This window comes from Caloenas nicobarica, chromosome 8 (assembly GCF_036013445.1).
Source record: "Caloenas nicobarica isolate bCalNic1 chromosome 8, bCalNic1.hap1, whole genome shotgun sequence".
In the NCBI taxonomy this organism is placed as follows: Eukaryota; Metazoa; Chordata; class Aves; order Columbiformes; family Columbidae; genus Caloenas; species Caloenas nicobarica.
The window spans coordinates 8810182-8835694 of record NC_088252.1 but is presented as its reverse complement, the minus strand read 5'-3'; the positions used below and the strand labels follow the sequence as shown (position 1 = coordinate 8835694).

At 37.1% G+C, this 25513-nt stretch overlaps 1 protein-coding gene across 1 annotated transcript; it reads right to left on the bottom strand.

Annotated features, from left to right (window-relative positions):
• Nucleotides 1-2509: 2509 nt before the first annotated feature.
• Nucleotides 2510-11130, bottom strand: TRIM42 (tripartite motif containing 42). Its single transcript, XM_065640468.1, has 5 exons — nucleotides 10775-11130; nucleotides 8072-8772; nucleotides 5934-6748; nucleotides 5553-5780; nucleotides 2510-2590 (listed from the first exon to the last, which is right to left on the bottom strand). Exons 1-5 carry the CDS (start codon nucleotides 11128-11130, stop codon nucleotides 2510-2512), a joined length of 2181 nt encoding a protein of 726 aa, XP_065496540.1.
• Nucleotides 11131-25513: the final 14383 nt, after the last annotated feature.

Genomic DNA, 25513 nt, shown 5'->3' with positions numbered 1-25513 from the left:
ATAAGCAAAACTGTTCCATTCTTTGCCTTGCCTGCTTATTGAAAGGAGGAATGCAGTAAATTGGGCTGCAGGCATCCAGTCACCATGGGATTTGGCTGTGCTCACAACAGGCAGGCACTGAACTGAATCTAAAGAACTTAACACTTTTTTTTTTTTTTTAGCCCATGAAAATAAAGAGGCAACCCTGGAGAAAAAAGCAAAGTGAGCTGAGATAGAGATGTTTGAAAGGTAATTTGTTTGAAAAGCAACATAGCCTTCCAGCAGACCCACAATAATTAATAAAAATTTTAAAGCTTGCTGGGTTGGACTGATTCTGGTCTCTTAGTGATATTGATAAAATGTTGCCCTATTGAAGTGATCTGAGCTACTGTTTACATGAAATGGGAATTGGAGCTTTGCTTGGCTGTTGCGCAGAACAGTGTACTGCAAATTGCATGTCTTACGAACTGCTGGGTATAGAAGGCTGCTATTACCAATGGATAGCCAGGGATGCAAAGGGATTTTATACAGTTGATCCAAATTGCAGTCTTATCCATCTACAAAGAAATGTACTAAAGCAGGAGCGTCAAACTCATTTTTACCAGGGGCCACATCAGCCTCACAGTTGCCTTCAAAGGGCCGAATGTAAATGTAACTACTGTATTTATACAGTCCTAAAATTACATTTGGCCCTTTGAAGGCAACTGCGAGGCTGATGTGGCCTCTGGTGAAAATCAGTTTGAGTCCCCAGTACTAAAGGAATACCAGATAGGTGAGCTTCTGGGGAACTACAGACCATCAGCAAAAACTCACGTCCTTGAGATAGGTATAAAACGTTATTGTCTTGGAAAGGGGTGTAAAAAGCTATGACTCCTGAAGGATTAAGTGGGCTTTACTATCTGGAGAGCTCAGACATTTAGATTTCTGCAAAAATCTAGCAGTAGTTTTAGATTGCAGGTGCTTTTCGTGTGTGATGATCAGGTCCCTTTTAAATGTTTCAAAACAAGCTTCTGAGATAAACTTCTCAAAACGTAATTGTTCAATAGGTTTGAAAATGCAAAGCTGTTTTATTTTTAATAGCTTTTACTCCTGCCTAGAGACTTTGTCAAAATAAAAGCATGCTGTCAAGGAAAGACTACACAGAGATCCTGGCAAGAACATACATATTAACTGAGGCATTACTAATAGCTCACTGGCTAGCACAAGATAGAGTACTAGGTTTCTCAGAGTTCAGGTTTTGGGTTTCTTGCCTTTTTGCTCAGAGTCTTCTTTTGTCACCTTAGCCATTCGTAAAGTGGGAAGAATATTACTACCCTGCAGCAACTATGCGAAGCTAAACCTGAGCCTCAGAAATGGAAGGCGCAAAGGAAAAAACGATATATTAATAATAAATGTACCTAAGTTTTATATTTTGCCTTAAGGAAGGTCCAAGATCTCATGGGCTGTATTCATAACACATGATTTTCCATAAAGGGATTTCTTCTGTGCTGAGGGTAATACACAAACATACAAATCCACAGAAGAGCTTTAAAAGAGCTGGTAGTTGCCCTGATTCTATGTCCATTCTCATGTGAATGCCCTGCTTGATAGAACTGGGGCAAAGGGACTTGTAAATATGTTTAAATACATATATGTGTGTGTTTATATGTGTGAGCATAGATGGAGAGAGATGTTCATAAGTACGTGTGTGTGTATGGAAATATGTAGATAGATACGCATATCTGGTTGGTATGGCTGAAGTGAAAGAAGGGAATCGTGTAAGATCATCCCTGCACAGAGAAGGACATTAGTTATTACTCTTGATTATTTCAACACAGTAACTTGTGGTGGATGTAGTAACTCTTGTTCAGTGAATCAGAGCTGCTGTGACTAATGATTTTATTTGCAGCTACTTTTAACAAATTGATACTCTACAACTCACATAGGTGACCTTCGCAACAGTCAAGTAAACCTAACCGTTACGAAGTGCATAAGGAGATAAAGTTCTGTGGCCCTCATTCTTGTAATTCTTGTCCTGCCTGTTGCCAATGTGCTTCTGTGTGTGTATGCACTTCGTACTTCAGCTGCATAAGGCTGAGACCAAAAGTGTATATGTACAGAGTAACTTATTCTGCACTTTGAAAATATGCAAAGTATGATATAGGCTCCTGCAGCTCTTTATGAACTGGTATTGAATAGTCTCATAGGGAATAATAATTGAAATGTTAACTTACAATGTAATATGTGATTTATTTCCTTTGAAGCTGTAAAAGTCCTTCAAATACAATGGGTTTTATAATATGTTTTTACGCATGGCCTAGCATTTTCCTTAGGTCTTGGTGCTACATCTGGAGAAAGAAAAAATAATGAAAAGGCAGAGTTGTTGTTTTATTATTATTTGCCAGAAAGCAATAATAGTTGCAAGAGCTCACTGTTAGCTCTCTGGCTGCTAACTTCAGTGGAAAACAGGATAATGCATAAGAAAGCATACACATTTTCTAGTTCTTCAAGGAAAAAAAAATCCCTGGTTTTCATTATTTGCCTATATGTTTTATATATGTGGAGCACCGTGATTACTCTTCTGCTTCTCACACCTGTCTTCAGTTTTCCCATATTCATCTGATGTGATTATCTGCAAGCAGAAAACAAGAATGTATTAAAGTACAAAGAGGTACATGTATTTATTATTTTGAGGATAGGTTTTAATTAGTGTCTGTTTTCAAAAGAAATTACCACTCACAGATGTATTTTCAAAGCAGTCAAACTGCCTTATATATGTTAAACTTTGGACAGTTTAAGTACTTATTTTGGAGGCAAAATGGAAATCGAGCTCTTTAAAAAACCAACCACTTACATTGAAGGCAAAAAATTGTCTGGTGGTAAACATTACAGTGATTAATACAATATACAGCCATTAGGTTCTGGCAGCTGAAAAGAAAGAATTTCAGATATGACCACAGGATTTAGAAGCCCACATCCATTAAGAGTCTTTTTGCATTTGGCTTCCAAGGTAATTTTGAAAAATCTGCTTCCCAAGGTTTAATTGACAAGAGTGAATGAAAAGTTAAAAAGCAACAAAATCATAGTTAGAATTATCACTGTTTCTGTGGTTGACAGTCTCAAGAGACAAATTAAGGAACACAAAGGCTATTGGCAGTTGTGGCAGGTCACTGAACAGCTGCAGGTTGCTGCTGCCAAAAAGAAGGGATGGGGGAGCACCTCTTCCACAGTGGTACTGCCTGCAGCTAGTGCAAGGATTGCAGAATTTCCAGCATTTTCCCTGTTTTTCTGACTGCATCCTTAGTGCTTCTCACTCCTTTTCTCATGGCAGATGCAGCCAAACCCTTTATCTCTGGGACAACCAATTTTTCCCCGCTCTGTTGAAAGACTCCAGGGAGTACTGAATTTCTTCCTTAGAGGATTCCTTGTCACTTGCCTTGTGGCACAGTTTTGCATGGTTTTCCAGGGCTGTTTAATACAGCAGTTTGGTTGACAAGGCAGCCTTCAGTTTCTGTCATTCATCCAGGATCTTCTACAACCTCAATACACACTCAGAAATATCCCATATGTTGTTCATTCCCTTACCCAGAGTAGTGCAGTGTCATTCCGTCAATTGACTTTTAGATTAGGATCCAGTTGACAAAATTGCGAACATCTTTTCCCCATTTAGCTGTTCAAGGGTAGCCTGCCTTCTTCCTAGTTGCTGCTCTAGAAGCGCATCTTCCAGGCCGATGTCATCTGTCAGCCCTGTCCAGGTATCTTAGATACCTTTGGGCACTTCCTGAGCCTATATGGAGTCGACTGTCATGAACTTTTCTTGGGCAAAGAGATCATGCCATCTGTAGCAGCTTCTATGATCACGTCACAAGGATATAGTGTTACTTCCGTGGTGTTTCACACACCAACAGATGGTTGAAATTGAGAAAGCTGCGATTCAGCTGTAAGCCAACAGCCATGCTATTGGGCTAAGAGGAGACAAGTTCCCTCACTCCTAAAAGTAGAGAGACTAGTTTTCTGTTTTGCTCATGAGGGCTACATACAGATGGGAAATCTGCTTGGAATGTTATTAAATAGCACCCTAAGGTTGAATAATCTCTTCTGTGGGGCTTGATATTTCAGAGTATAAGTGGCATGGCATCAGCTTTAGTTCACACAAAGAAATAGTAGCTGCTGTCTAAGAAAATTTTCTGTCTCCTTCCTCCTCTTCATAGCTTGGTACCTGAGCTCCTGTGACCTGTCACAGCCATCGCAGTTACATTCTCTCACAGACTTAGTAACTGTTACACATGAAGGGTGATATTGCTCTCACTAAATATCCTACTTAAAATACAGTGCCATATTTTCTTTGAAATAAAGTTCCTTCAAGCTTTCTGTGTAGTGTAACTGACAAAGTAAAATAATCTGATGTTATGCGAAAGGAACAAAGGTAGTTATTTTTTAGAAGATTTATGAAAGTCTGTCATATATGCTGCCTAATTTTCATTTGCTGTGAAACCCTTTGCTTCTGTAAAGTACAGCAGATGTTAAGTGAGTTTGTGTTTCTCTGGAATATTTATATGATTGTGCTGTGTGCAGAAGGAATAATTTTCAGAAGAAAAATCAATAGAGCTTTCCAGCGTGTTAGATATAAAAAAGAAACGACTATGGTCAGTGTTTTAATTATAGGAAGTGGAGCAGTCCAGGAAGGTGTCATTTGTCATTAAGACTCGCTAAGTGAGTGGGATGTCTGAATGCTGTTTCAAAGTTAAGACTTTTACTCTCTAAATGTGGCAAGGGACAAGAGGCCTGGAAAGGGACAGCACTTGGTGCAACTGATACAGGAAAAGGCTGTGAAATGTGGTTGAAATCAGAGAATAGCACCTACTCTTCATGGAAGTCATTTGCACTATATGCACTGCAACTCCTCAATACACCCTTTACTGAAAATTTATTAAGGAGAAAGCATGAATTAAGTAGGTGCTTTTTCAGCAAGGCATGAGAAACTAAAGGTGACTTCAGCAAGGGGTTTGTGATACCTAAAAGGTGTTAAAGTGTATTAATAAAATGTCTTAGTTCGTGACACATTTTTGAATACCTTCCCATTCCTTTTAACTTTTACCTTTGCAATATTTTTCCTCCTCTTCTGAAACCACAGTAAAGGAAACTCATGTCCAATGGTGTCAAAGAATATTCTTAATTTTCTGTTTGCTTCCTCTCTTTTAATTATTACTGCCTTGTTCTAGCATGGAAGCTTTTGTATCTGACTCTTCCATACTCTAACTCTGTGTGTACAGGGAGATTGGTGCAAAAGCAGTTTCAGTCCTGAAGTAATATGAATTACAATGACTTGCCTGATGCAATCATGACACAACATCCCTGCTAGAAAAAATGCGAAACATTCTGCATAGGCCAAGGAGTTGCAAATTGAGCTAGAAAGAACAATGTATGGAAAAATCAAGGTAACCATTAGCTACTATTAGTATGACTTACCTAGATAAGTGAATAGCAATATTCCATTTAAGCAGCCTTCCTCATTAAATACATGAAGTAAAATACAATTGTAGAGGCAAGGAAGTTAAGTCAACTGTATGAAGTCTAGGAAGTATCCACAATACCTTACAGATCTCACTCCATTCTCCTCGACCACTTGCATTGACAGCACGGACTTTAAAAAGATATTCTGTATTTGGATCCAGGTTATGTATCTCAAGGTTCTGCTGCTGTATTTTGCTCAGCTGACCAGCTAGTTGCATCTGGACAATGTTATCAGGGCCAATACGAGCAACTTCATAAAACTCTACTTCAAAGAACTCCATGTCTTCTGTGGGACAAGTCCAATAAATCTGTGAAGAGAAAAAAAGAAACCCCTGTAGTACACAAATAAGTTCTCTTTATTTTTGCTCATTTTCACTTTTCCTTTTTTTGAAAGGCCCCTCTATAACAGCTTGAAAATATAATGGTCTCTTGTATACATTTAGAATTTATTAATGTCTTACTTTGGCAGACCTTGAATAAACAAGAGTCTGGTATATAACAACAGGTCCTGGGACTGATTCATTGTCTGTAGGTTCTGGACTTGAAAATTTATTGATCTGATGTTTTCTTTCTTTTCTTGGAGTTTCACAAGCTGTATCTTGATACACACATACTTCATTACTCTGTGTAGGATGATGGGGAAGTGTAGAGCTTGGACTTCTGACAGTGTCTTTAGACCGCACACCTAAATCAAGCATGGGATTTAAAGATGGATTTTGGAAACCTGTTGCTTGCTTGGATTCATGAGTACTTGAAATATGCCTTGGAACCATTATCTCTGGGTTAAAAGAATAGGGATATTTTCCTGCTTTACTTTCTGACTGCTTAATTCCGGTAAGGGATGGGACAAGTCTCTGTAAAACACAGAAAAGTTCATCAAAGTTGAGTTGAAGTGTTCTTAAAGGATCCTCTCTTAGACATGGACTAGGTTGGAAAATGGATGGTACTGCATTTTCTATTTCTTTCACTAGAGAGTGTGCAGATTGCAGAAACATGAATTGGTTTTCCTCCTTAAGAGCCTCTTCAGAGTAGTGAATGAGGCCATCCATATATGATAGCTGACCGGTTGTATGGTTTACGTATTCTGAAATTTCTTTCTGTTTTCTAAGTTCAATGTTTTCAAGTAACTCCATCATCTCCTTTTCTTGTTCATGAAGAGCCATACGTAATTTTAAGAATCCATTTCTGATCTCCTTGCTTTTGTTGTCCTTATAGATCTTGAAATTATTTTTTAACAGGAGAACTTCCATTAGATCTTTATCAACTCCCTGGCGTACTGTTTAAAAAAAAAAAAAAAATATCAAGTTAGTAGTTCCAAATTCGTATTAAAATGTAGTGGTTACAGGAGAGACAGAGTGACTTTTTAGCTTTAAAAAAAAAAAAAAAAGAGTTTGGTACAATATGGGACAAAAATAAAGATTCTAGTATTTTTCTGTCATTTCTGCTGCTGGTAAGCCCTGAGGGAAGTTGTTTGACTTAAAATGTTCACATTTTCACATTTGGGTGTATAAAATTTGGCAGTTAATTACTACTTTATTATTATTTCCTCACTCAAATTCATCTACACCAAAATGAGCTTGATAATTTTTACTTTATTACATGGGAATTCCTGAAGCTTAATTAATTGTAGCTCTGTATTATCTTTGAAAATTCACTATGCCATTGTGAGGTTAAAATAATGGCAGCAAATGCACTTGCATAGCCCACATTATATCTGCGGCTGACAGTCCATTTCTCTGATAGCTGTTATGTCAAGGTGTGATTAACTCTTCTGACACTAAAATTTGGTAACTGTGAAGGAACAGAATCAGAAATACCAAAGGCTAATAGTAAATTCCAGTGGCATTGAGCTAACATCAGGAAACAATGTTACGTTACAAAATCCTGCACAAATATTCTACATCTCACTTATTTTCTCAAACTTAAGACCGTTTCAAAATTGAGAATTTAATGCTTCCAGCTGTTTCTCATTGTGCGTGGTTCACTTTCACCTTTCTTAATGTTATTTTCCATGCAACTTCATTATATCCCCAGCATTTGTGAAGTTATATACGCAGATCAAAATTAAAATTAATTATTAAAATCCTAGTCTGTGTTCAGCCCCCTAGTTGTTGTGGATCAAGGCTTAGTTAAAAGGAGTGACATTGCTGTGTTACCTCAGAAAAACCTGACTGCTTTGTCTCTTGGTCAGCACGGGCATAAGCGTAAAACTGACTTAAGAGGGAGAATTCATGACTTCCCTTTATAGGAAGAAGTAGTTCCTCTTCAGGCTTGTATTTCTGATTAAAAAATATTCGCTATTTTATTCTGCAGATGTAATTGGTGTTTATTCCATGCTCGGTACTGCAGTATGAAATGAACTTTCCCTTCTTTAGATACACAATTTCTGTTCTCATCCCACATACAGATTCTTCATTCTCTAATAGTTGAGTCTGGCTCAACCACTGTGGCCTTGTTCCTTTTGTGTTTCTACGATGGGAATATGCCACCTTTCTGACTCTTGTGCAGTGCAGAGAAGTAATATAGCTTTTCAACCATATGTTCAAGTTTCTTTCCCAAGAAGGCATGGGGAAGTGTGAGAAGCTGCAGAAATACAAACCTTGTCTAAATTTTTCAACTGTGTCAAAGAGAGAAGCAGCCTCTCTTGAACATGCAACTGCCAAGGGAATAACCTCATGATTGTTGTGCAGTGAATTCCTGCAGAACCCACAGATCAGTTCGTGGTCATCCAGACAGTACTCAGAGATGTATGAGTTGCTGTGAAATAAGCAGCGCCACTCTTCATGATCTTGTGCTCTGGTGAAAATGTGGTCTTGAGTGCCATACGCATTGTGATTTAAATGCAGACATTCATTACAATAATTAATTCCGCATGTTCTACATCTTCCGGTTGCCACTCTTCTTCTCTCCCTGCAAGTTTCACAGTAGACTGGTCTTTCGCTGTGGTCAAATCTCCACCTCAGAAAGCCATGTCTGCGCATGTATTTCTTGGCTAGTTTTGCTCTGAGGTAATCCTTCCTCAGATGAATTTTATTTGTGTAGGGGAGGCAATGTGCTTTGTGACACACTGGGCATACGATGATATAGAAGTCTTCAGTTACATCAGCTTTGGTCTTGCTTTTGGTTATACACTTCTCACAAATGCAGTGATTGCACGGCAGCATGAATGGCTGGAGAAACAGCTGCTTACACAGGGGACAGGCAAGCTGGTCACGGAAAGCGTGGCTGAAGACTTTCCTTTCTGATGTAATGACAGATGCGTTAATCCCAGTTCTAAACCTTGGCATGACATCTTTTAACCTAAGTGAAGTTGAAAACCAAACAACAACAAAAACCACAAAACACAAGAACTTGAATAAAATATCTGAATAATAGGATACGGTCTAAGACATGCAATTATAACATAAGCAGTTCTGCTTTGCATACCAACCATTCTTGTATTCTGACTGAATATTTATTTAAATAATTGGGTTATCGCTATCAAGAATCCATTTACTTTTTTTCTTTTCCTTTTCATGATTATTTCGCCATATGTTGAATACTGTTACCAACAATAACAATAAACAGACATCTCAGTCACTGTAGGTCTGTATGAATTTGGTGAATTATTGCTGGTTGCCAGATGAATAGTACAGTTTGGTTTAGTACAAAATGAAACTAATTTTGTCTCCTTTTCTTGTTTGATTATTTTTCAAAATGGAAACAAAAAAATAACTAGAGTGAAAAAAAGCATTTTGTGCAATTGAAATTAGATCCTGTATTTTGTTTCAGGGGGATTCAATACTTTACAAAAACATTGGTAATATTTTTAGAATATTTTCTTTTTAATGAAAACAATAAATGTCAAAAAGGTTTTCTTTTGCATTTTCAAGATGGAATATTTCCTCAAGAATGTAGCACAAATAAGTGTTCCACCATTTCCAAAAAAGTATTGAAGTAATTTCTGCTTAACATAATAACACACATTTACATATGATCATGCTATTTTCCTAATTTAATTTAAGAAATTGCTCACCTCTTAATTATTTGATTTCTAGAATGAATGAAGTTTATTCTTAGTGTTAGTAGCAGCCTTATTATAGTTGATTCTTCATATTAATCGCAAAGACTTTCAAATGGGATTTTTTTTTTAATTATTAGTAGTAGTTTATTGTAGAAGAGGACTGATTTTCAGGATGTGTTAATTCCTGCTCTTCAAATCTTGATAGTCCTAATCTGTCTCTTAGCCTGTGAACATTATCCTTCTAAAAATACAATACTAATTTTCTAATGCTTCCTTGAATATTTTTCATAGCCTTTACATGAGCATCATTTTTGAAGATGGACACCTGGTTCTAGGCCTCTATGGTCTGGCCCTCTGCCATGAGTCTCTTTAGCATCCATGTTGTTATTGCTTTCCTGCCCCTTTCTCTCCTCATATGTTCAACCATGCTATCTGCTTTTTCTGTCACATAAACCCCTCCTAATAAATTACAGAGAAAATCTCTTATTGCCATGAGGATTCCTTCTGGTCTTCAAAGTTTACTTAGGTAGGAATTAACCACGCGTTTCCAGAGGTGCTCTCAATTCCTCTTGGATTGGTACTGTTGTAGTCTGGAGTTCTTCTGACAACTTCATTTCTGCCATCCCCTTCCTCCCCCGGCCCCCACCGTACCTTTTTGTGAGTGCTCTTTAGGGTAGCGTTTCTGTAGTAAATCATCAGCCTCTTCCCTTTTGCTTTCCGGTTTTATCTTCTAAGGTTACTACACCTTCTTTTCATTCTCTGTGTGATATTTCTAGAGCCTTTGTAGTAATTTCTCTGTTTTTGTCGTCTTCTGAATATAACTGCTTCCTTCTGCTTCCAATTAACAGCAATTTTACTGCTCTTTGTTTTACTCCCATTTTTCCTGTACCCTTGCCTGCAGCCCCCTTGCCACAAACACATTGCTGTTTTCTTTCTGGTTTTAAGGTTCTTTGTATGTCTTCCTTCTTGTTACTACATAAGTGTTTACATTGTGAGAATGTATAAGCATATGTTAGCCATTCATGGATTTTTTTTTTTTTCCCCTGGAAAACAGGTGGTCCTAATTACAAGCGCAGTGATGTTCTGGAGTAGTCTTTGACCCAGTCAGAGTAATGAGTATAAGATTTCACTAATATCAAGATAAAAATTACTTTTTCTGTCTTAGAAGAATGTTACCCTGTGGTTATTTGAAATAGCTCCAACAAGCCAACAGATCATATGATTCTAAATGAAACACATCCATTAAGAGATAAAGTAAATTAGAAAAACAAAGCCCCAAGAGCTCTTAACTCCACTTACTGAACAGTTCCTGGTGTTCTTGAGTGATACGGCTCATAAACAGAGCTTCTGAAGCACTTGCATTCGTAATACTGACATGCTGAGTTCTCTTCACTGCAGCAGCAGAATTTGCAGTCTGGGTCACTTGCAAAAGAGCAGCAGCACCACCAGCAATTTGCATGCTCTGCACAGGAGCAGTGGCAGCACTGGCAAGGTTTGTCTTCTTCATGTGGACATGGGAAACAGCTGCATCTCTGCTCATTGCTAAATAAGAAGCGCCAACACAAGCAGCATTTTTTCCTTCTGCTGCGGCCAGACAGATAATAGCAGCTAGAGTAGAATGGCCAGATCAAACAGAGATGCCCATCTTCATTCATCCCTCTGTCAGATACTTGGAAGAAAGTTCATTGGTCCTTTCAGCTTCTCTGCACACTATAGCAGCTGGGCTCCCATGAGTTCTGGCTGTTGGACTAGCTGCGTGCTGTGGCAACATACTTCATTCTAATGGGAAAGTGATGTCACAGTGAGATGTTCGAATAAGGACACAGGCAGAATTTTATGCACAGGTTCCCGATATAGTAATTACATTGTCTATATGTAATGATAACTATCATTGTTCTTCCTGAATTCCTTGAGAGCATTTGTCCTATTCTTCATTAATTGCATGGGGAGTTTTTACGCTTGGATTAGATACCCTAAGGCCACTATCTCATTAGGTCCACACACTCCAAAGGCATTTTGTCAGCTCAGCTGGGTGGTGTAAGTAAACCACCTGAATCGGGCCCCAACCAGCAATAGTGAGAGGTTTCCCAGCAGGCTCCTGTAAGACTATAACTAGCACTTGAGATGCATCTTGAAGCATGTCCTTGCAACTGTCTTAATTATTTTAAGCCCTTGTCTGCAAGGGTTTATGCTTTTGAACAATGTATTGCATTCATTCCCTCCAAGGCCTGAAGTAAAGAACTAGGCTTGGATCGCATGTTCAATGCTATTGCTCATTTACTGTGGACCCACCTCTTCTCATACTGAGTCCAAATGTGTTTCTTGCCCTTCCTTAAGCTGGCCGCTCTCCTATAAATGCAATACCAGACATATTATTTGTTATCCTTTAGTTTCTTTGTAATACCCACCTTTTTCTTTCATTTAGTTGATTTATTCCAAGATTTATATAGCATTTTAACCTATTTATAAATATGGTAATTTTAAATAAAAATTAAATTAGTGCAAAGAATATGAACTTCTCAATAGCACATGCTTACTACAGTGCTTATATGTAAGCAGTTGGATTCAATTATCTTAAATGTCTTTTCCAACTGAAGTGATCCTGTGTTTCCATGATTTCAAAAAAGGAAATCTACCCTCTAAGAGTTATCTGCAACTGTCATCTGAAACAGCTTTTTCTCTTACTTGAAACTGTAAAGGAGAGTGATATCTATATGGTATGTATTCAAGAATACTGACTTTTAATGCTGGCTGCTGTACTGTAGGTAACTAAATTCTTCCAAAATTTAGCAGTTCAGCTTGTATTAATAGGGTAATTTATAATTGGGAATTACTAAGATAGGTCTTGACATAGTTTATTGTAGCTGCTCCTTGGAGCCTCTTTGCTCAAAGTCTATTCTACCTAGAGAAATTTTAATTTACTGATCCAGAGCCCTGCAGACCATAATGACTGTGTCATTATGTGTAACCATTTACGTGATGGGCCATAATAGATTCTTTAGAATGGTTATAGCCTATTGTGTCAATTGGATTTTCATGCATAAGTACTGGATCTGTGTGCTGAACGGCTTTCCATGGTATAACCTGGACCTTTAATAGATGTTATTTATCCCATTTGTCTTTCCAGTTTAATTAAGGATAATACTTTTTTATTGTCCGTATTTTATTTTGTGATATTGAAATGCCATGATACATTAAAAGGTGCTGGACTGCATGTTAAAAAACTGTCTGTGGTTACCAACTGCCAAACTTCTTTGAACTTGTTTTAAAAAAAAAAAAAAAAAAAATTCCTACTACAAAATTTTAAATGACTAGTACCAAACTTGCTAGTGCCAAAACTTTGCCCTGGTCTGTAGCGATTAGGTGAACCGATGATTAGGCCCTGGCCCTCCTTCAGGCTGCTCTGTTGGTGTAACTGCTTTCCTGACCATAGTACCAAGCTTCAGTCTCACTTTTTAGTCTATTTTTCATTCTTGTGTTGGTTCTCAGCTGGACATCCTTACTCCTCTCCTGATTAGCCTGACTCTAAGCAGTAACTAGCTTATTAGGAGGTCTAGCTGAGCAATGAAATATGTGTTAATAACTGCACTCTGCTTAAAAGGAAAAAAATTTTAAAAATATTCACTCTATCGCTTACACTGCCTAGGTGAAGAGGGGAAAGTACAAACAAAGTGGACAGAGGCAAGAGAAAAGGCTTTATGGATTTAGGCGGTGGATAGCATAGGGAATCAAAGCTGTGGTAAGCAGAAGTTCGCTGTAATCAGGGAAGGAGTGAAGTTTCTCCTTCACCCCAGAAGTTTTTTCTTCTCACCAGCTGAGAAGATTTATGATATATGTAAAACAAAAATAAAATGAGAGCTTTTTAGAAAAACTTGTGAAGAGGGGGAAAAAAAGGCTTCTGGCAAGGAAAACAAGTGTAAACACTTCATCTTTAATTGAAATCTGAAGACAGTGCTTGCTGTTTATGTACCCCTGCAGAGAGGATGGGGAATACACCAGCCTACATGTGCTGCAGAGGTGAAAAAGCTTCTCAAGCAAAGTTGCTTTGTGTCGTGAATTAGTGCACTTGAATTAGTGCTGAAACTGTTGTGTCACAGTGTTAACTTCAAGCAGCTTCTCACAGAAGCCACCCCTCTAGCCCCCCTGCTACCAAACCCTCGCCACACAAATCAAATCACGTCTTCTACAAGAATATCACAGAAACATTTGTATAATTGCATGAGGCTCATCCCTCCCAGTTTTCTCATCGGTAGTAAGGTTAAGGATGCACAAATCTGACAAATAGTATTACTCACTGGAAATCCCACTCTTTATAGCATAATAGACTGTTCCTTATGCTATTTTCTCTGTTCCAGATTTAAGTTTTGAATATTTCTCTGACTGGTGTTTTGGAAATGCATAGGACTCTCTTTACATGTCCTGTGTCCTACCTTACATAATACAAGAGGAGAGAAGAAAGTTTTCCATTATTGACAGTTTTTCATTCTATTATTTAATAGGGATTTAGAGAGCGAATGCTTCTGCCTAAATGATTAGGTTGCTATACCAACTATTTAAATTATTTTTTCCCTAAAGTGTTTTTATTATTACAGTAGGGAACCTAAATGCATGAGTGCTATTGTAAGTGAAAAATGATGCAGCATTTACAGTCATTTGGCTTACAGTTAGAACTTATTATAAAGAAATTAACTTTATTTGCTGTTTCATTGTTGGCTGCAGAAAATACTGTGTAATTACTAGCTAGTATTCTCCATATCTGCCTCAATACCTGATTTCTAGAAATCACGGACCTCTCAGTTTGGTGGTTGTTGCTGTTGATTCTTGGGGATTTTAGCCTATACCTTCTTCAAATAGAAGGACAGTATCATTCATGCTGTAGCAAGATAGGTTAGCATCAATAAATAACAACTTCTGCACTTTCTAAGGATAATTTTATCAGAGCAAAATGGTACTTCAACACATACCAATGCTCACCATGTTTATAGGCTGGGATTTAATGACTGAAATTCCATCTCTTGGAAAATACTCAGAAATATGTATCAAAAAGTTGAGCATGTTTCCTGAAAGATTTTTTTGATAATGTGCCCACGTTACTTGGTTTAAATGAAGGTGGTACACTTTCCATTTAAGAAACTTCATAGAACGAATCCTTTTTCCTTCAAATTATTTTGTAAGAATTTGCCAAAAGGTTTGTGTGGTGAACTTCAGTGTTTACCATATCTACAAGCAGTTCACTTGCAGCAGGAACTACTCATGGCAATATGAGTCACTTAAGTCATAGCTTTTTTCTCTCCTCTCTTCTGTGTCTGAATTATAAAACTTTGCAAGTAGGAAAATTAATTTGCAATTTTCTAAATAAACTAAAGTGATCAGTAGTGTACATTCTGGTTTATACAGGAATCTGTTCTGATACAAAAGGAGGTATTTCTAAAAAAGCAGGTAAACCACAAATGGTACACCGAATGATAAAACAGTATGTAAAAGATATTTGTGTTTGACTCTGCATTTGATTCTTGCATTTGAAGACTCATCATGACAGTTTTCCTGACTGTCACCATCTTTGCACTGGAATAGCAATGCTAAAAGAGATGGCTTCTTAAATATGTTGACTTATTAAGATTATGACAATGGGTAGAATTTGGATTTCTTTTGATCTCAGTACTGTCTACAAGATTTTACTATGACAGCAGTCTGTATGATTATGTCACTGGGATGGAAGAACTGACAGGAAAATAGGTTAAAAATAACTGTATCAAACAGTGAGAGTAAGCTTTTTTTAAAGCTTCAGGAGGAAAAATAAGTGTGTAGCTGAGGCATTTAAAGAAAATGTACTGTAATAACAATTGAATTATAAATCAACAAAATACTAGACAGTGGCCAAGGATTCCTCTGCCCTCTTATGGTTAGCAGCTGCTCAGTAATTTGAAGTGAGTAACAGGAAAACAAATTGCAGTTTTATCTCCCTCGACAAGTAAGTTAAACTTCCTATGCTATAGATGTGGTGTGTAACTTTCTTTTAGGATATTGGTTGCAAGGCTTAATTGTTAATACTTTAACCTCTTCACGATTCATAGGCCTAAGAAGGCTATGTACATGTAAGGGGCTAGTTTGGTAAATTAAGTAATGAGATTTCCTTTTGTTGAATCCTACTTTTTTTTTTTTTTTTGGTCCTCAATGATGAATACTGGAAGCTTTTCCATTTAATTAAGATGTTAGACAGTGAGCTCACCTCCTGAAGTGCACATATTGTTTTCTAGGGGATCCCCACAGGAGGTTGCAGTGCTTTCGATGGTACTGGAGCAACCTGCAATAGAATACTGATAGTGCAACATGGGATGCTTTGCTTGAAGTAGTTGACTGAAATTTTAAGGTGTCTCAAATCTAGGTCTTTCTATATTGACTTTATCTTGGATTATTATTTTTTTTTTTTAATTAACAATCAGTCTCATAGAAAACTGCATCTGATTATTTTGTTATTAATAATGGAAATGTAGCTCGATATCATACTGCAGTATTTTGTAGCTTTACTTTATGGTCTTGAAGTGCCATACAAAATTATGTGGTTTCATATGTGTTTTCCCTGTAACCTTTCAGGTTTTTTACATAATCCCATTATTAAATAAGAAAAAACCCACATAGGTTTGAGCCCAAGCCAGACATATGAGAGTTAAGGAATTAAGTGCTCAGTTCTTTTCCATGACCAATATCTGACCCTTTCTTTCCAGCACTGATGATTCTCCCTTTATTTTTCACTAGTCTTCCTTCAACTGGCTTTATTTTCAACGATTTTTAATCTTGTTGCCATACAACTCAAAAAAGTAATTTGGCCGCTGACTGGAATCTCAAAAGAGCAGAGTATAAAAGCTGGTATAAGTAACTTTGTTTCAAATAGTTCCTTATTACTTTAGAACCTTCTGGGTTCTTAAACAGAGTAGCTGCTGGTCAACTTTGTTGATGTCCATTGGCTGATCTGAAAAAATCCATTAACCAACAATAAATGAGTGGAGACCAAGCAGAGAAGGATTAATAGCACGAAGTTCCTGTATGCTGCAGAGTATAATAGGCAAGGAAAATATGTCCATTTTCTTGATATATATGCTCTTGATTGCCAGGAACTGAAGAATTTAATAATTTTATATGCAGACCTGATATAACACTGTGTATTCAGGTCTTTTTGAGTAAGATACAAACAATAGAGTACATTTTCATCCTCAGCACAGTGAGTCCTGGTCAGTAGAAGATATTCTTCCCTCTGTATTTTCACCTGTATTCTTTCCTCCCTGGTCTATGAGGACTATAGCATTGTACCCTGGAGATCTTTGCCAATTAAAAATTACTCTAGTTTATTGCAGCTAGTTTTATTTTACTTAAGTCCTCCCTATCTTTCCTTGTGTAGCTTTTTTATTTAGGTACAATGCTTTTGGGTTTGTGGGTAATAATAGTTGTATGTAATGGAAATAAATTCCTTATTAGTTATAACTGAGTTCCTGCAAAGTCCCCAGGGAGCACAAGGAACACCAAAGACATTTGTGTTCAGTGGGATGAGAATAGTTTTGGCATTAAGGCTGTCAAAATTGAGAGCCCTTTTTGTGCAGAGTGACGCTTCTTTCTGTGTTCAGGGAGTGCTTGATTTGCTGTTCACAAGTGATGGTGAGAAAATGTGATGTTGAACAGGGCAAGTTTACGGCCTCAGAATTGCAATTTGTGTGGTACTAGAGCTTGCCTAATTAGTGGATGTCAGATCAGGGGTTTGTCTTAATTCTCATTTATTAGTGTGCATTTATCCCTAGAAGTGAATTAACAGAATTCTTCCTTTGTTTTAACCAGACTTATTTTTACTGAAACTATCTTAATGAAGTATCTCAGCGTTGTGAAGAAAAAGATTGCCTTTCTGCATAAAAATGTAAATACTTTAGGAGTTATCTTTACAAAGAGAAACAGAAAGGAGGAGTATTCCTTCATCTAAATAGCAGCAGATGAAATATCAGACCAATGTCAGTCACATGAACCCATCTTGAGTTACTTGTAGTAGGTCTTTCCTTGTGCTTTCATATTCTAAAAATTTGAAAGCAAAATTTTTCTGTCACACTCAGAAAATCAGGTCCACCTAAAGAAATAACCCAGGCACTCGTTAGTGTTTACAATCATCTTTATTCCTTGAGTGATCTGTTGGCGTCTTCAGATTTAAGATTACCATCTACCGAACTTACAAATAGGTAAATGTGATTTTTCCAAACGTGCCTTGAAGAAAACTGACAAGTTAACACCTATTCTTCAGACCTGCTTCTTGGGTAACTTGGAGCAGAAGTTAATAGATATGATATATCCAAGAAACTAATGCATATGTCACTTTTTATACTACAGTTTTTGCTTAAAAAGCTTAGTTGGTATAAAGAATTATTATTTAAAGCAGAGAAGTTTGCCTGCTCTATGTACAAGCTTATTGTACTATACAAGTATATGTAAAATTATGAGGTGGAAGTACTGCAATCTCAACAAACAACTGTGTGTCTCTGTGGTATTTCTGTTGGCGCAGTGGCAGGCTCTGCTCTCTGAATTCCCACAGAAAGAACCTTCAAGTTCAAATGAACAAGAGCTGAAGAGGTACAGCTGTTGTGCTGTGTGTGATATTCTGGCCTATTGTCTACTCCGAAATACAACTGTCCCTGTAAAGCAAGTTATCAAAGTGACTGAGCTGCTCAAACTGCAATAGTTTGGAGTACATTCTACAGTCCACTGCTTTTTTTTGGTAAAATGTTTGACTGTATAGTGTATTGGAAATCGTGTTGCAGAGTCTATAGAGAAGCAGTCAGAAACAGTGCATTTAAAGTGTAGAATTATATATGGCAATGACAGATTTTTCTCCTTCCTACATAATTTCATTTGAAAACAAACAAAAAACCCAACCCCAAACCCCCCAACCAAACCTATACAACAGTGTCTGAGAGGGAAATAATTTCTGAACAGCAGATTCTTTCCAAATTCTGAGAAAACCCACCAAGATAGCTGGGCAGCCACTAGCAAACTTGTTTTCCATTGTTTTGGTGTAATGTGAGAAACAAAATAATCCTAGTGCTGTTTTATTTTCTTAAATATAGAGAGTGGCCAGAGATGTAACTGTAAGTCTCTTACAGAAATACATCTATTACTCAGGAAAGGCAGAGTGTTTTCTTTCTCAGTACAGTATATAGATGTGCTGCTGATTTCTGTGGAGTTACAATCTAAGACCATTTTATGGTCTACTTCTGAAAGGTGTGTGTGTCACTAATCCATGACAAGTCTGTGATAAAGTCTGACACTTATATTTTAGCTGTTAGAGAAAAAAAAACAGTAAGTGAAATTAGGGGGCAGGCTCACCTACTACTTGCAAAAAAATAGTTAGCATATTGAAAAGCTGGTATTTTATTAATTGAAAAAAGCCCCTTTTTCTAAGATCCCTTAAAAGTAGCTGCCCTCAAGCTCTTGGTAAAGCAGCATTTAAAATAAGTACCTGATATCCCCAAGATGTGTTTCTTTTGTTTGATCTCTATTCAAGCTTGCAGAACAAGAAAGGAGAATAAATTTTTACCATCTAAAGCATCTTTATGGTAATCCATGTTACAGAATAAAGCAAATTTTGTTAATTCCTATACAACTGTAATGTTTGTATTAAATCTTTAGTCTTAAACTGGGTTTAGTATTTTAATTTTGATCCATTTTTGCAAATAGATTTTGACACTTTCTGTTCATTAAAAGCATTTTGTCACTGGAATACAAGATCATATGGCAGAGAGAACTGAAGGTGAATCAAAACATATGGTTTCCTTTTTATTTCACATGAGAATACTGGTGTGCACAAAAGCTATATGCCAGATTCATCACTGAACTTTGATTTGATGAAAGTGAACCCATTTGACAGGAGTTAATTTGCACAAAAAAGTTCTCATGAAGTTGCTATGATGAGGCCTCAACTCAGAATAAAAATGTGATCTCTGTAGGACTTTGTATCTCAAATCCTTGACAGAAATATTCACTTTAGTCACAGACATAATTGATGAGACAGTTAAATTTGTTCACTGTGAAAGTAAACAAAGCACTTATCCTGGTATTGTTTTCTTATTTTTGCAGGCAATTAGGAACCAAGGAAATGGATTATTTAGAAATTGTATTTATCCCTGTAATCATATTATCTTCAGACTGGAATCAGTGATTTGTTCTTGTTGGTGCATGGCCGACAAAAACGATTAATGCATTGAAAAAGAAAGAAACTTAAGAGAATAACATTTTCCCACCATATTTAATGGGTTGTATCAGTACTCTAGTCTTTCATGGCTATAGTAGATACTGATATGTTTAATGTTGGATTATGGGTCAGTCTTGTTAGCACCTATAGCAAGAATATAACTGCATATTTTTCGATTTAGCAATTCAATTTAAAAAACATTTAAGTTCTCCACTGTCCTCTGCGTAATGTACTCTTTAGTTTGGAGTGTATTTGCAGAGTCCTGCTGAATCAGCACAAGTGCTTGAGTGTGAGCTGTGCTGACATGACCAGGCTTCTGGTAAGGTGGTGTGTGATGGCAAGTTGGGCCTTGACTGTTTACCTCCACTCCGGGAAAACAGCTGCCTCAAAAGTAGATTCCTTGGCCTCACTGAGGTGTGGTTCTCCATCATATTTGAAACTTATGTCTTAAATCTTAGCTGTCTGTCTTTTAGTTTACGTAAGGCTGAGATAGTCTGTTTTGGGGCAGAAACTTTAGTACAGGTTTCTGTAGAGTATGTAGCTTCTGAAACTGTCTACCAACCAGGTCTCGTCACTTTATTGTCCTGAAGTACGTGTACAAATACAAATGTTTGGAGAATTCCCCAAAATTGAATAAAGAGGAAAGCAAATATAAAGTGAGAATTCATCCAGTTCTCAATGGAATGAAACAAAGACACCATACTACTTTCCTAAACTGTTATCAGACAACCTCATGAGGAGACTGTAGGCTATTCTTAGGGAACAGTTTAAAACGTGTCATCATTTCCCGTTCCATAAAGAAGTATTAGTTTGTCTGAATTCTCAACTTCCACGTACAGTATCTTTACATCTTTGTGTTTTCTCATTTTGTAATTTTATAACAATGAATCATTAAGTTTAACAAATAAGTGCAGGTCCTTCCTGCTCTCTCAGCTTCTTTCTACAGTTTGGTTTCCCTCTTCTGAACTCCTCTTGTGTGTTGCAATATTTCCATTTAATGCATTATTACAAAATCGGATATTACTTTACTAAAACTAAGATCAAGCAGGTGACCTTTGTTCTAAAGACACCAAATGTCAGACAGCTTAACACTTAGTCTCACTATACAGTAGGATGTATCCTCTAAGGTGGTGTAAGAAACTGTGAAGCACAAAGTGATTTGTTTTGCATAACTAGCTGTTGTAATTGTTTGTACTACAGGAGAGTCTAGGGAGCCCAGGCATAGACTGGGACATTTTATGAACCTGAAGCTAATTCACCACTGAAAGTAAGTGAATTTTAAAAAAAGCAAAACGAACAAGCAAGCAAACAAAAAACAACCACAAAGTTCTGAAAATCTGGCAAATAGAGTGGCTAGTAGCAGATTGTAACATGTCCGGTGTCATATTTTGTATTTATTCTTGATGAATCACTGCAACCCCTTTTAATTCAGAAGTTGTGCTAAATTTGCAAAGTTTAAGGGTAGATCATGTGATTGATAAATCCTTGCTGTTGTAAAAACAAAAGATGTCTTCCCCCAAAATGCTGTCCACAAAATTCTAATTACAATTAATCTCATTACAATGCAAGAAAACACGTTTAGAAGGAAAGCTTACTTTGTTTTCAATATTTTGACTTATTTTGGCTGAAACATTTTTCTCAGTTTTTCTTAGGAAGATGTAGAGAGAACTACTGTGGAGGCTTTTCATGTCAAGAGGCAAACTTAACAGTCTTTTTACATGAGTCTATGTTGGACAAATGTTGCTAGTTTTGCCACTAAAAGGAAGTGAGTCCTTTTTCCAAAGAATTTATAGTCTGAATATAGCTGTATAAACACTACAGGTGGTGGACAAATGCAGTGGCCCTTGAGAAAGCTATTTCTTTGCTTCAGTGATGAGACAACTTCACACTTCTGACATTTCTGATTCCTTGGCTTCTGAATATGATATAAAGAGGTAGGTGAACTGCAGTATGTTTCATAACACAAGCATAGACCCAGGTTCCATGGTCTCTAAACTGGACTCTTCACCTAGGCTGCATTTAGACAGTCATTAGACACCAAGTTGTCTGTACAGACTGAAGCGTGTTCCAGAAATTTTAGGGAAAGAATGAAGCCTAAACATCTCAGAATAGCATAGTCAGTCATAATGTGTGACAAACTAAAAAATGGCTTTTTATGTACAGACAGACACTGGATCTTAGAGTACTTACTAGTTTCAGGATTTTTAACTCCTGTCCTTGCATACTGGGTGTAGCTGTAGTTATCTACATAGTAACTGCAGTCTCTGTTTGCCATGAACAGGGATTTAACAGCTCTGCTGGCTGTGACACTCTAAGGTCTACTTAGGACTACAGTATTAGCTTTATCACAACCTTTCATTGGAAAGTTCCTCCTTTATGAATACACTTTCTTCTAATGAATTCTTGTTGTGTGTATTATGTTTAATGTACCTTTATTCTTATCAACATCAATAACCATACACTGAACTCCTCATCTTGCCACAATTATTTTAATTAGTTTTACTGCGAGGCTTGAACAGCTGCTACCCAAGCACCAGTGGGCAGAGCTGTCTCTTACTGAGCCAGATCACGTACCAGCACTTTCCTCATCCCTCTTTGATACTGTCTCAGATCATTTCTAGCACTGAACAGTGAGCTGGGCAAGATCATCTCACTGGTATGCCAACATGACATTACTCAGTAAAGTAAATGAGGAGTCAACTTATACACACCTTTCTTGTTCTGGCAGCAAAAGTGATAATTTCCAGATTTACTCTTTTATTATCCTTAATATCTATCTTAAAGATCATACAGTGGTTTGTAGTGAATACGCGATCCATATTGTCGAGGTTTGATTGCGGGGTGACAATAAACCGTGGCAGATGTATTGTTAACCCCTTACCCCCCCCATTCCCCCTTCAGCCCCTCCCTCTCCCCCCTTCCCACTAAGGACAGGCAATTGGGAGGGAAAGAAAGAGAGAAGAGAGCTGGAAAAAATTAAAAATGTTTTACTAATGCTACCAATAAAAATAGAGAAAATAATACAAAATATACAAAGCAATCCTGAAAGTCCCGGCAACTGCTCCGGCAGGTGTGGGGCCGGCACCCGAAGCCCTGGCCTGGACTCTGCAGCCAACCGGAGCTGGATTCAGTCTGTCACTGGACCTCAGTTCGCAGGGACGACTCGCAAGGTCCTCTCCCAATGTCGGCCATAAGGAAAAGGCACGAGATCCTCGTGATCCCCCGCTTTTATATGAAGTATGATGTGAATGGGTGGAATACTTTAGTTGGTCAGTTTTTTGGTCACCTGTTTCAGTTCACTGCTTTTGCGAGATGTGCATCCATCCTTATCAATGACCTTGCATTCCATTGCTATGTCTACCAAAACATGTATCTAGCCCTCAGGAAAACTGCAGTTATTTAGAAGGCTTTAGCTGACACTAAAAGAGAAACTTGGTTTTTAACAAAACTAGGACACATATGCCCACAACGAATGCTAGCCTTCAAACTAGAGCAAAATCAGAATAATTCTGTTCAGAAATAGGAACCCAGCAATGAAATATCTTTTAAGACTGAAAGGAGGAAACTGTATGTCAACCTCTTGCTATCTCATTCAGCTGACCAAAGAGACACCTGAAAGATTTGTAGGAACCTAGTTTCAAACTAAATAAAATACTGTATCATGTTCATTTTCACTACAACTATTAAGATGGGAAGCTTATAAATCACACTTAAAAAAAAAAAAGTGAAATATTGTTTATAGACTTAAAAATAATTATTTGTGTGTGTATGCACACTATAATGTATAAATATACGTATCTGTATGATGGAAGTGTATTTTTTAAAGTCTACTTTGTTCTGAACATTTTAAGTTACATTATAGAGTGTGGGGGAGAAGAAAAAGACGACACGGATAGAAGATTCTAGTCTTTGGAGTTATTAGTGTGACAAGCTTCATAAATACCAAATATCTTAGAAAAACATCACAAAACTTATAAAGTATTTATGGAATTCGCTGACTGTGAAAATCATTACTGCTGATATTTCAGGTAGTAAGTGTTGTACCTTTTTAAAGAAGATGACATTTTTATTGCAATTGCTGCTTGTAACTATTGTTTTGTACACAAAAGAAAGCAGCAGCGTGTCTGTAAGAAAAGTATAAGGCTTCAATAGTATCTTGAGTTATGTGAGACGTTATTGTTTTTCCTACATACTATACATATCACTAAGTTATGAAATAAAGATTAGCTTAAATCTGGTTCATTTTGAACACTTCTCTAGATTATAACTTTATGACAACAAAGTTAATACAACATACCGTGCATGAGGAAATATGGCACAGTATGAGTTAGGTTAACGCGTAATAACATTTTGAAAAGTTCTCTGCATTTGTTTACTTCTATGCCATTGCTGTAACAAGCAGATTTACTCCTAGACAATGCTGGTTGCTCTATTTTGGGTTTCAGTATGCCAAGCTCACTTGACTTTAAATACTTGCAAGGTTTGTCTGGTCTAATCCTGGGACACTTGTCTGCTACCCTTTCACAGACATGACCAATTCATTCCCATTGCTGTGTATTCTCAGGCTAATGGGTACATTAATTGTACTGTTTGGAAGACAGAAGCAGATATCTGTTCTACATCTATTAGAGATTTCTGAACCACTTAGCAAAATAATAAACAGTTTCTCTTTTGGGTTTCAGTATAAATTAGAGCAAGTTATTACTTTATAGAGTGTAGTGCCTATTCTTTTAAGCATAATTTCTTTGCTCCCATACAATACATCTTTTTCTTGTTACTCTTCAGTCACTTCCCTTCTGACACTCAAGTTTTTCTTTTATGCGGCTCATGAAATATCTTTTTATAAACACAGTATTTGTCCATAACTCTCATTAGAATATAACACCTTCCCCTGAAGGAAGGGAATTAATGTCAGTGTTCAGCAAACTTATTCCATTGGATCTGTACACCTATTTGAATACCCCAGTTGTTACCCCACCCTGGCCCTGGGACTCAAACCCTTACAGACAGATGCGCTTTTTTTTTTTCCCCCAGTAAAGTTGGCCATTTTTTAGTTCAGAAGATGAAAGGAAAGAAATAAAAGCTCCTCAGCTCTTATTAAGAAAAACAACAACAATAAATAAAAAACCCCAAACAAACAAACAAAAAACCTCACAAAAACAAACAAAAAAAAAAAACAAACAAAAAAACAAAAAAACCCACCAAAACCCCATAACCAACCAACCAAAAAAAATCTAGGCATATTAAAGTTAATAATAATGGACCAAAACCAAGAACATGACCCAGTGAGTAAACTTACTGTGAAGCAATTCTTTAAAGTTGAGAAACAATTTGGAATAGCTTTTTCTGAGTAGTCAGCTAACTTGTTGAGAGAAAAATGCTGTTGATAGACACCATTAAATTATTTTTTCTCTAGGTTATTTCCTCCTACCCTGCACCTTGGACTGTTTCTTAAAAATATGTGTTTCTCGCCACTGATCTCTTGCTATTATTTTCAGTAGAAAATGAACCAATCAGTCAAAAAAAATTCCTCTAATTAATTTGATTAATTCCTATACAACCATACGTAATAATTTCATGCACAATGAGCAGAGCATAGATGTAACCTTGGATTGCTACAGTGACTAATTGCTTATAAATTGGCAAAGGACACAATCCTCCAACCTGTTCCCCATGGAAATTATTAGCTCTTATATGAATCCTATTCAACCCACGTGGGAAATGTTTCAGGAGATGGAGTCAAGATTCAAGTATCAGATCCATTTCCCAAGGTCAAGCGAGGATCACTATGTACAGTTGGTCAGGTTGCTGCTGCT